The sequence below is a fragment of the Pan paniscus genome, chromosome 1 (assembly GCF_029289425.2).
Source record: "Pan paniscus chromosome 1, NHGRI_mPanPan1-v2.0_pri, whole genome shotgun sequence".
Lineage (NCBI taxonomy): Eukaryota > Metazoa > Chordata > Mammalia > Primates > Hominidae > Pan > Pan paniscus.
In genome coordinates this window covers 227,499,265-227,511,004 of record NC_073249.2, presented here as the reverse complement: position 1 = coordinate 227,511,004, position 11,740 = coordinate 227,499,265, and the positions used below count along the sequence as shown (strand labels likewise).

Genomic DNA, 11,740 nt, shown 5'->3' with positions numbered 1-11,740 from the left:
CGAGGCGGGGTCTCAGAGCCAGCCCCTCTTCCCCCACTGGCCCTTAGGACCCCCATCGCAGGGGGGGGAGGCACCCCCCGCGAGGCGGGGTCTCAGAGCCAGCCCCTCTTCCCCCACTGGCTCTTAGGACCCCCATCGCAGTGGGGGGAGGCACCCCCGCGAGGCGGGGACTGAGAGCCAGCCCCTCTTCCCCCGCTGGCTCTGAGGATCCTCCGTGGACTCACAGCCTCTTTACCATATTGTGAGTAATATCATCTCCCCCTCTGGAGATTAAGAACTCTTTCCCAGACGGGTGTACACCCTCGGTGTACAGAGGGTGTACACCCGTCTGTATTGGGAGTAATATCATCCTCTTCCTCCCTGAATATGAAGAACAGTATCACAGGGGTGTTTCTACTCCCTGCGATATCGCGTGTCATATCCTCCTCTCCCACGTTGCAATTAGAAGGAATATCAGTGGGGGCGTGTCCACCTGTAGGGAAAAGAAAGAGAGATCAGACTGTCACTGTGTCCATGTAGAAAGGAAAGACATAAGAGACTCCATTTTGAAAAAGACCTGTCCTTTAAACAATTGCTTTGCTGAGATGTTGTTAATTTGTAGCTTTGCCCTAGCCGCTTGGCCCCAGCCACTTTGACCCAACCTGGAGCTCACAAAAACATGTGTTGTATAAAATCAAAGTTCAAGGGATGTAGGGCTGTGCAGGACGTGCCTTGTTAACGAAATGTTTACCAGCAGTATACTTGGTAAAAGTCATCGCCATTCTCTAGTCTCAATAAACCGGGGACACAATGCACTGTGGAAAGCCGCAGGGACCTCTGCCCTTGAAAGCAGGGTATGGTCCAAGCTCTCTCCCCATCTGATAGTCTGAAATATAGCCTCATGGGATGAGAAAGACCTGACTGTCCCCCAGCCCGACACCCGTAATGGGTCTGTGCTGAGGTGGATTAGTAAAAGAGGAAAGCCTCTTGCAGCTGAGATGGAGGAAGGCCACTGTCTCCTGCTTGCCCCTGGGAACTGAATGTCTCGGTGTAAAACCCGATTGTACATTCGTTCAACTCTGAGATAGGAGAAAAGCTGCCCTGTGGCGGGAGGCGAGACATGTTTGCAGTAACACTGCCTTGTTCTTCTTTACTCCACTGAGATGTTTGGGTGCAGAGAAACAAATCTGGCTTACGTGCACGTCCAGTCATAGTACCTTCCCTTGAACCTAATTATGACATAGATTCTTTTGCTCACATGTCTTCTGCTGACTCTCTCCTTATCATCACCCTGCTCTCCTACTACATTCCTTTCTGCTAAAATCATGAAAATCATAATCAATAACAACTGAGGGAACTCAGAGGCTGGTGCCGGTGCAGGTCCTTGGTGTGCTGAGCGCCGGTCCCCTGGACCCACTGTTGTATCTTTACACTTTCTCTCTGTGTCTTATTTCTTTTCTCAGTCTCTCGTCCCACCCAACCAGAAATACTCACAGGTGTGGAGGGGCAGTCCACCACTTCATCCACCTTCTGTCATATTGAAAGTAACATCATCTTCTTCCCTCCAGGATCGTGGGAATAATATCCCTGGGGGGTTTCCACTTTCTGCCATGTATGTAGTCATATCACCCCCTCCGCCGTGGAATATCATTAAGGAACATCTCACACGGGGCTGTATACTTCCTCCGATATTGGGAGTGACATCAACCTCTCGGTCTCTGAATATGAGGAAGAAAATCACAGGGCGGGTGTACACCTCGTGCTCTACGATGGGGAGTCATATCTGTCTGTTATGGGGAGTAATATCATCCTCTCCCTTTCAGGATACTAATAACAGTTTAACAGGCTGGGTGAACACAGCCTGCGATGCTGAAATTATCATCATCCTCTCCCCCTCTTCCTCCCCTGGCTCTTAGGATGCCCATCTCAGCGGAGCGAGCCACCCCCCGCGAGGCGGGGACTGAGCCAGCCCCTGTTCCCCCCCTGGCCCTTAGGATCCGTATCGCGAGGGGGGGAGGCACCCCCCGCGCGGCGGGGACTGAGAGCCAGCCCCTCTTCCCCCCACGGCTCTTAGGACCCCCATCGCTGTGGGGGGGAGGCACCCCCCGCGCGGCGGGGACTGGGAGCCAACCCCTCTTCCCTGCCTGGCTCTTAGGACCCCCATCGCAGGGTAGCAAGGCACGCCCCGCGAGGCGGGGACTGAGAGTCAGCCCTTCTTCCCCCCCTGGCTCTTAGGAACCCCATCGCAGTGGGGGGATGCACCCTTGGCGAGGCGCGGACTTAGAGCCAGCCGCTCTGCCCCCCCTGGCTCTTGGGACCCCCATCGCAGGGGGGGAGGCACCCCCTCGTGGCGGGGACTGAGAGCCAGCCCCTCTTCCCTCCATTTCTCTTAGGACCCCCATCGCAGGGGGGGAGGCACCCCCCGCGAGGCGGGGACTGAGAGCCAGCCGCTCTTTCCCCCCTGGCTCTTAGGACCCCCATCGCAGGGAGGGGAGGCACCCCCCGCGAGGCGGTGACTGACAGCCAGCCCTTCTTCCTCGCCCAACTCTCAGGATCCCCATCACACAGGGGAGGCACACCCCGTGAGGCGGGGACTGAGAGCCAGTCCCTCTTCCCCCCCGGCTTATGACCCCCATCGAGGATTCTAAGATCCTTAGGACTGACCTGGAGGGCTGTGGGTATTAGGTGTCCAAGAAGAAAACTCAGATCTGCCGACGACCGCAGGTAGCTTACTTGGGATTTACTATTCGACAGGTGTCCGAAAGCAGCCCGGGATCCGAAAGAAAGCAGGTCATTTGCAATCTTCCGGAGCCTAAGGGCAGAAGGCTGGTGAGAGAATTCCTAGGAGCTGTGGGGTTTTGTAGACTGCGGAGCCCAACTTTGCAGTCTTAGCCACGCCTTTGTATGACGTCACAAAGGGGGGCGGGGACCGGCAACTTTTGGAATGGGGATTCCAACAACAGCAAGTCTTTCATGACTTAAAGGAAAAACTTCTGAAAGCCCCAGCCCAGGGGCTAGCGGATCTCACAAAGCCTTTTCCACTGTATGCGTCAGAGAAAAGATGGCAGCTGGACTTTAAACCCAAACTGTGGGGCCCTGGCTGAGGCCGGTGGCCTACCTCTCTAAACAGCTAGACAGGGTTTCTAAAGGATGGCCCCCCTGTTTGAGGGCCTTGGCAGCAACTGCCCTGCTAGTACAAGAAGCAAATCAGCTGACTCTTGGGTAAAACCAGAACATAAAGGCCCCCCAAGCTGTGGTGACTGAAAGCCAGCCCCTCTTCCCCACCTGGCTCTTAGGACCCCCATCGCAGGAAGGGGAGGCACTCCCCGCGAGGCGGGGACTGAGAGCCAGCCCCTCTTCCCCCCCTGGCTCTTAGGACCCCCGTCGCAGGGGGAGGAGGCACCCCCAGCGAGGCGGGGTCTCAGAGCCAGCCCCTCTTCAACCACTGGCCCTTAGGACCCCCATCGCAGTGGGGGGAGGCACCCCAGCGAGGCGTGGTCTCAGAGCCAGACCCTCTTCCCCCACTGGCCTTTAGGAACCCCGTCGCAGGGAGAGGAGGCACCCCCCACGAGGCGGGGACTCAGAGCCAGCCCCTCTAAGCCTTCTGGCTCTTCGGACCCCCATCGCGGGGGGGGGAGGCACCCCCCGCGAGGCGGGTACAGAGAGCCAGGCCCTCTTCTGCTCCTGGCTCTAAGGACCCCCATCACAGGGGGGGGAGGCACCCCCCGCGAGGCGGGTACAGAGAGCCAGCCCCTCTTCCCCACTGGCCCTTAGGACCCCCATCGCAGGGGGGGGAGGCAACCCCCATGAGGCGGGGTCTCAGAGCCAGCCCCTCTTCCCCCACTGGCCCTTAGGACCCCCATCGCAGTGGGGGAGGCACCCCCCGTGAGGCGGGGTCTCAGAGCCAGCCCCTCTTCCCCCACTGGCCCTTAGGACCCCCGTCGCAGGGGGGGGAGGCACCCCCCGTGAGGCGGGGTCTCAGAGCCAGCCCCTCTTCCCCCGCTGGCCCTTAGGACCCCCGTCGCAGGGGGGGGAGGCACCCCCCGCGAGGCGGGGTCTCAGAGCCAGCCCCTCTTCCCCCACTGGCTCTTAGGACCCCCATCGCAGTGGGGGGAGGCACCCCCGCGAGGCGGGGACTGAGAGCCAGCCCCTCTTCCCCCGCTGGCTCTGAGGATCCTCCGTGGACTCACAGCCTCTTTACCATATTGTGAGTAATATCATCTCCCCCTCTGGAGATTAAGAACTCTTTCACAGACGGGTGTACACCCTCGGTGTACAGAGGGTGTACACCCGTCTGTATTGGGAGTAATATCATCCTCTTCCTCCCTGAATATGAAGAACAGTATCACAGGGGTGTTTCTACTCCCTGCGATATCGCGTGTCATATCCTCCTCTCCCACGTTGCAATTAGAAGGAATATCAGTGGGGGCGTGTCCACCTGTAGGGAAAAGAAAGAGAGATCAGACTGTCACTGTGTCCATGTAGAAAGGAAAGACATAAGAGACTCCATTTTGAAAAAGACCTGTCCTTTAAACAATTGCTTTGCTGAGATGTTGTTAATTTGTAGCTTTGCCCTAGCCGCTTGGCCCCAGCCACTTTGACCCAACCTGGAGCTCACAAAAACATGTGTTGTATAAAATCAAAGTTCAAGGGATGTAGGGCTGTGCAGGACGTGCCTTGTTAACGAAATGTTTACCAGCAGTATACTTGGTAAAAGTCATCGCCATTCTCTAGTCTCAATAAACCGGGGACACAATGCACTGTGGAAAGCCGCAGGGACCTCTGCCCTTGAAAGCAGGGTATGGTCCAAGCTCTCTCCCCATCTGATAGTCTGAAATATAGCCTCATGGGATGAGAAAGACCTGACTGTCCCCCAGCCCGACACCCGTAATGGGTCTGTGCTGAGGTGGATTAGTAAAAGAGGAAAGCCTCTTGCAGCTGAGATGGAGGAAGGCCACTGTCTCCTGCTTGCCCCTGGGAACTGAATGTCTCGGTGTAAAACCCGATTGTACATTCGTTCAACTCTGAGATAGGAGAAAAGCTGCCCTGTGGCGGGAGGCGAGACATGTTTGCAGTAACACTGCCTTGTTCTTCTTTACTCCACTGAGATGTTTGGGTGGAGAGAAACAAATCTGGCTTACGTGCACGTCCAGTCATAGTACCTTCCCTTGAACCTAATTATGACATGGATTCTTTTGCTCACATGTCTTCTGCTGACTCTCTCCTTATCATCACCCTGCTCTCCTACTACATTCCTTTCTGCTAAAATCATGAAAATCATAATCAATAACAACTGAGGGAACTCAGAGGCTGGTGCCGGTGCAGGTCCTTGGTGTGCTGAGCGCCGGTCCCCTGGACCCACTGTTGTATCTTTACACTTTGTCTCTGTGTCTTATTTCTTTTCTCAGTCTCTCGTCCCACCCAACTAGAAATACTCACAGGTGTGGAGGGGCAGTCCACCACTTCATCCACCTTCTGTCATATTGAAAGTAACATCATCTTCTTCCCTCCAGGATCGTGGGAATAATATCCCTGGGGGGTTTCCACTTTCTGCCATGTATGTAGTCATATCACCCCCTCCGCCGTGGAATATCATTAAGGAACATCTCACACGGGGGTGTATACTTCCTCCGATATTGGGAGTGACATCAACCTCTCGGTCTCTGAATATGAGGAAGAAAATCACAGGGCGGGTGTACACCTCGTGCTCTACGATGGGGAGTCATATCTGTCTGTTATGGGGAGTAATATCATCCTCTCCCTTTCAGGATACGAATAACAGTTTAACAGGCTGGGTGAACACAGCCTGCGATGCTGAAATTATTATCATCCTCTCCCCCTCTTCCTCCCCTGGCTCTTAGGATGCCCATCTCAGCGGAGCGAGCCACCCCCCGCGAGGCGGGGACTGAGCCAGCCCCTGTTCCCCCCCTGGCCCTTAGGATCCGTATCGCGAGGGGGGGAGGCACCCCCCGCGCGGCGGGGACTGAGAGCCAGCCCCTCTTCCCCCCACGGCTCTTAGGACCCCCATCGCTGTGGGGGGGAGGCACCCCCCGCGCGGCGGGGACTGGGAGCCAACCCCTCTTCCCTGCCTGGCTCTTAGGACCCCCATCGCAGGGTAGCAAGGCACGCCCCGCGAGGCGGGGACTGAGAGTCAGCCCTTCTTCCCCCCCTGGCTCTTAGGAACCCCATCGCAGTGGGGGGATGCACCCTTGGCGAGGCGCGGACTTAGAGCCAGCCGCTCTGCCCCCCCTGGCTCTTGGGACCCCCATCGCAGGGGGGGAGGCACCCCCTCGTGGCGGGGACTGAGAGCCAGCCCCTCTTCCCTCCATTTCTCTTAGGACCCCCATCGCAGGGGGGGAGGCACCCCCCGCGAGGTGGGGACTGACAGCCAGCCCTTCTTCCTCGCCCAACTCTCAGGATCCCCATCACACGGGGGAGGCACACCCCGTGAGGCGGGGACTGAGAGCCAGTCCCTCTTCCCCCCCGGCTTATGACCCCCATCGAGGATTCTAAGATCCTTAGGACTGACCTGGAGGGCTGTGGGTATTAGGTGTCCAAGAAGAAAACTCAGATCTGCCGACGACCGCAGGTAGCTTACTTGGGATTTACTATTCGACAGGTGTCCGAAAGCAGCCCGGGATCCGAAAGAAAGCAGGTCATTTGCAATCTTCCGGAGCCTAAGGGCAGAAGGCTGGTGAGAGAATTCCTAGGAGCTGTGGGGTTTTGTAGACTGCGGAGCCCAACTTTGCAGTCTTAGCCACGCCTTTGTATGACGTCACAAAGGGGGGCGGGGACCGGCAACTTTTGGAATGGGGATTCCAACAACAGCAAGTCTTTCATGACTTAAAGGAAAAACTTCTGAAAGCCCCAGCCCAGGGGCTAGCGGATCTCACAAAGCCTTTTCCACTGTATGCGTCAGAGAAAAGATGGCAGCTGGACTTTAAACCCAAACTGTGGGGCCCTGGCTGAGGCTGGTGGCCTACCTCTCTAAACAGCTAGACAGGGTTTCTAAAGGATGGCCCCCCTGTTTGAGGGCCTTGGCAGCAACTGCCCTGCTAGTACAAGAAGCAAATCAGCTGACTCTTGGGTAAAACCAGAACATAAAGGCCCCCCAAGCTGTGGTGACTGAAAGCCAGCCCCTCTTCCCCACCTGGCTCTTAGGACCCCCATCGCAGGAAGGGGAGGCACTCCCCGCGAGGCGGGGACTGAGAGCCAGCCCCTCTTCCCCCCCTGGCTCTTAGGACCCCCGTCGCAGGGGGAGGAGGCACCCCCAGCGAGGCGGGGTCTCAGAGCCAGCCCCTCTTCAAACACTGGCCCTTAGGACCCCCATCGCAGTGGGGGGAGGCACCCCAGCGAGGCGTGGTCTCAGAGCCAGACCCTCTTCCCCCACTGGCCTTTAGGAACCCCGTCGCAGGGAGAGGAGGCACCCCCCACGAGGCGGGGACTCAGAGCCAGCCCCTCTAAGCCTTCTGGCTCTTCAGACCCCCATCGCGGGGGGGGAGGCACACCCCGCGAGGCGGGTACAGAGAGCCAGGCCCTCTTCTGCTCCTGGCTCTAAGGACCCCCATCACAGGGGGGGGAGGCACCCCCCGCGAGGCGGGTACAGAGAGCCAGCCCCTCTTCCCCACTGGCCCTTAGGACCCCCATCGCAGGGGGGGAGGCAACCCCCACGAGGCGGGGTCTCAGAGCCAGCCCCTCTTCCCCCGCTGGCCCTTAGGACCCCCGTCGCAGGGGGTGGAGGCACCCCCCGCGAGGCGGGGTCTCAGAGCCAGCCCCTCTTCCCCCGCTGGCTCTTAGGACCCCCGTCGCAGGGGGGGGAGGCACCCCCCGCGAGGCGGGGTCTCAGAGCCAGCCCCTCTTCCCCCACTGGCCCTTAGGACCCCCATCGCAGGGTGGGGAGGCACCCCCCGCGAGGCGGGGTCTCAGAGCCAGCCCCTCTTCCCCCACTGGCTCTTAGGACCCCCATCGCAGTGGGGGGAGGCACCCCCGCGAGGCGGGGACTGAGAGCCAGCCCCTCTTCCCCCGCTGGCTCTGAGGATCCTCCGTGGACTCACAGCCTCTTTACCATATTGTGAGTAATATCATCTCCCCCTCTGGAGATTAAGAACTCTTTCACAGACGGGTGTACACCCTCGGTGTACAGAGGGTGTACACCCCTCTGTATTGGGAGTAATATCATCCTCTTCCTCCCTGAATATGAAGAACAGTATCACAGGGGTGTTTCTACTCCCTGCGATATCGCGTGTCATATCCTCCTCTCCCACGTTGCAATTAGAAGGAATATCAGTGGGGGCGTGTCCACCTGTAGGGAAAAGAAAGAGAGATCAGACTGTCACTGTGTCCATGTAGAAAGGAAAGACATAAGAGACTCCATTTTGAAAAAGACCTGTCCTTTAAACAATTGCTTTGCTGAGATGTTGTTAATTTGTAGCTTTGCCCTAGCCGCTTGGCCCCAGCCACTTTGACCCAACCTGGAGCTCACAAAAACATGTGTTGTATAAAATCAAATTTCAAGGGATGTAGGGCTGTGCAGGACGTGCCTTGTTAACGAAATGTTTACCAGCAGTATACTTGGTAAAAGTCATCGCCATTCTCTAGTCTCAATAAACCGGGGACACAATGCACTGTGGAAAGCCGCAGGGACCTCTGCCCTTGAAAGCAGGGTATGGTCCAAGCTCTCTCCCCATCTGATAGTCTGAAATATAGCCTCATGGGATGAGAAAGACCTGACTGTCCCCCAGCCCGACACCCGTAATGGGTCTGTGCTGAGGTGGATTAGTAAAAGAGGAAAGCCTCTTGCAGCTGAGATGGAGGAAGGCCACTGTCTCCTGCTTGCCCCTGGGAACTGAATGTCTCGGTGTACAACCCGATTGTACATTCGTTCAACTCTGAGATAGGAGAAAAGCTGCCCTGTGGCGGGAGGCGAGACATGTTTGCAGTAACACTGCCTTGTTCTTCTTTACTCCACTGAGATGTTTGGGTGCAGAGAAACAAATCTGGCTTACGTGCACGTCCAGTCATAGTACCTTCCCTTGAACCTAATTATGACATAGATTCTTTTGCTCACATGTCTTCTGCTGACTCTCTCCTTATCATCACCCTGCTCTCCTACTACATTCCTTTCTGCTAAAATCATGAAAATCATAATCAATAACAACTGAGGGAACTCAGAGGCTGGTGCCGGTGCAGGTCCTTGGTGTGCTGAGCGCCGGTCCCCTGGACCCACTGTTGTATCTTTACACTTTGTCTCTGTGTCTTATTTCTTTTCTCAGTCTCTCGTCCCACCCAACTAGAAATACTCACAGGTGTGGAGGGGCAGTCCACCACTTCATCCACCTTCTGTCATATTGAAAGTAACATCATCTTCTTCCCTCCAGGATCGTGGGAATAATATCCCTGGGGGGTTTCCACTTTCTGCCATGTATGTAGTCATATCACCCCCTCCGCCGTGGAATATCATTAAGGAACATCTCACACGGGGGTGTATACTTCCTCCGATATTGGGAGTGACATCAACCTCTCGGTCTCTGAATATGAGGAAGAAAATCACAGGGCGGGTGTACACCTCGTGCTCTACGATGGGGAGTCATATCTGTCTGTTATGGGGAGTAATATCATCCTCTCCCTTTCAGGATACTAATAACAGTTTAACAGGCTGGGTGAACACAGCCTGCGATGCTGAAATTATTATCATCCTCTCCCCCTCTTCCTCCCCTGGCTCTTAGGATGCCCATCTCAGCGGAGCGAGCCACCCCCCGCGAGGCGGGGACTGAGCCAGCCCCTGTTCCCCCCCTGGCCCTTAGGATCCGTATCGCGAGGGGGGGAGGCACCCCCCGCGCGGCGGGGACTGAGAGCCAGCCCCTCTTCCCCCCACGGCTCTTAGGACCCCCATCGCTGTGGGGGGGAGGCACCCCCCGCGCGGCGGGGACTGGGAGCCAACCCCTCTTCCCTGCCTGGCTCTTAGGACCCCCATCGCAGGGTAGCAAGTCACGCCCCGCGAGGCGGGGACTGAGAGTCAGCCCTTCTTCCCCCCCTGGCTCTTAGGAACCCCATCGCAGTGGGGGGATGCACCCTTGGCGAGGCGCGGACTTAGAGCCAGCCGCTCTGCCCCCCCTGGCTCTTGGGACCCCCATCGCAGGGGGGGAGGCACCCCCTCGTGGCGGGGACTGAGAGCCAGCCCCTCTTCCCTCCATTTCTCTTAGGACCCCCATCGCAGGGGGGGAGGCACCCCCCGCGAGGCGGGGACTGAGAGCCAGCCGCTCTTTCCCCCCTGGCTCTTAGGACCCCCATCGCAGGGAGGGGAGGCACCCCCCGCGAGGCGGTGACTGACAGCCAGCCCTTCTTCCTCGCCCAACTCTCAGGATCCCCATCACACGGGGGAGGCACACCCCGTGAGGCGGGGACTGAGAGCCAGTCCCTCTTCCCCCCCGGCTTATGACCCCCATCGAGGATTCTAAGATCCTTAGGACTGACCTGGAGGGCTGTGGCTATTAGGTGTCCAAGAAGAAAACTCAGATCTGCCGACGACCGCAGGTAGCTTACTTGGGATTTACTATTCGACAGGTGTCCGAAAGCAGCCCGGGATCCGAAAGAAAGCAGGTCATTTGCAATCTTCCGGAGCCTAAGGGCAGAAGGCTGGTGAGAGAATTCCTAGGAGCTGTGGGGTTTTGTAGACTGCGGAGCCCAACTTTGCAGTCTTAGCCACGCCTTTGTATGACGTCACAAAGGGGGCGGGGACCGGCAACATTTGGAATGGGGATTCCAACAACAGCAAGTCTTTCATGACTTAAAGGAAAAACTTCTGAAAGCCCCAGCCCAGGGGCTAGCGGATCTCACAAAGCCTTTTCCACTGTATGCGTCAGAGAAAAGATGGCAGCTGGACTTTAAACCCAAACTGTGGGGCCCTGGCTGAGGCCGGTGGCCTACCTCTCTAAACAGCTAGACAGGGTTTCTAAAGGATGGCCCCCCTGTTTGAGGGCCTTGGCAGCAACTGCCCTGCTAGTACAAGAAGCAAATCAGCTGACTCTTGGGTAAAACCAGAACATAAAGGCCCCCCAAGCTGTGGTGACTGAAAGCCAGCCCCTCTTCCCCACCTGGCTCTTAGGACCCCCATCGCAGGAAGGGGAGGCACTCCCCGCGAGGCGGGGACTGAGAGCCAGCCCCTCTTCCCCCCCTGGCTCTTAGGACCCCCGTCGCAGGGGGAGGAGGCACCCCCAGCGAGGCGGGGTCTCAGAGCCAGCCCCTCTTCAACCACTGGCCCTTAGGACCCCCATCGCAGTGGGGGGAGGCACCCCAGCGAGGCGTGGTCTCAGAGCCAGACCCTCTTCCACCACTGGCCTTTAGGAACCCCGTCGCAGGGAGAGGAGGCACCCCCCACGAGGCGGGGACTCAGAGCCAGCCCCTCTAAGCCTTCTGGCTCTTCGGACCCCCATCGCGGGGGGGGAGGCACCCCCCGCGAGGCGGGTACAGAGAGCCAGGCCCTCTTCTGCTCCTGGCTCTAAGGACCCCCATCACAGGGGGGGGAGGCACCCCCCGCGAGGCGGGTACAGAGAGCCAGCCCCTCTTCCCCACTGGCCCTTAGGACCCCCATCGCAGGGGGGGAGGCAACCCCCATGAGGCGGGGTCTCAGAGCCAGCCCCTCTTCCCCCACTGGCCCTTAGGACCCCCATCGCAGGGGGGGAGGCACCCCCCGTGAGGCGGGGTCTCAGAGCCAGCCCCTCTTCCCCCACTGGCCCTTAGGACCCCCGTCGCAGGGGGGGGA

General features: G+C 58.0%; 1 protein-coding gene and 2 long non-coding RNA genes across 6 annotated transcripts in view; all 3 read right to left on the bottom strand.

Moving 5' to 3' along the window:
• Positions 1–3,854, bottom strand: LOC134728723 (uncharacterized). Its single transcript, XR_010109449.1, has 3 exons — positions 2,644–3,854; positions 1,474–1,697; positions 1–472 (listed from the first exon to the last, which is right to left on the bottom strand). It is a non-coding gene; the product is annotated as an uncharacterized LOC134728723 (long non-coding RNA).
• Positions 3,855–4,008: 154 nt separating this feature from the next.
• On the bottom strand, positions 4,009–7,720 carry LOC134728722 (uncharacterized). The gene is made up of 3 exons (XR_010109448.1): positions 6,509–7,720; positions 5,419–5,642; positions 4,009–4,417 (listed from the first exon to the last, which is right to left on the bottom strand). It is a non-coding gene; the product is annotated as an uncharacterized LOC134728722 (long non-coding RNA).
• Positions 7,721–7,878: 158 nt separating this feature from the next.
• Positions 7,879–11,740, bottom strand: part of LOC129392931 (zinc-regulated GTPase metalloprotein activator 1A-like) — a 46,840-nt gene continuing 42,978 nt past the window's right edge. For 2 of the 4 annotated variants that reach the window (XM_063595267.1, XM_063595271.1), the window contains 2 exons: positions 9,283–9,506; positions 7,927–8,281 (listed from right to left, as the gene is read on the bottom strand). In XM_063595267.1, the coding sequence (XP_063451337.1) occupies positions 9,308–9,506 (199 nt within the window). In that variant the 3' untranslated portion in view covers positions 7,927–8,281; positions 9,283–9,307. Of the gene's footprint in view, positions 8,282–9,282; positions 9,507–10,452; positions 10,601–11,740 lie in introns of all 4 variants that reach the window. The other 2 variants (XM_063595270.1, XM_063595274.1) reach the window with 2 other exon arrangements.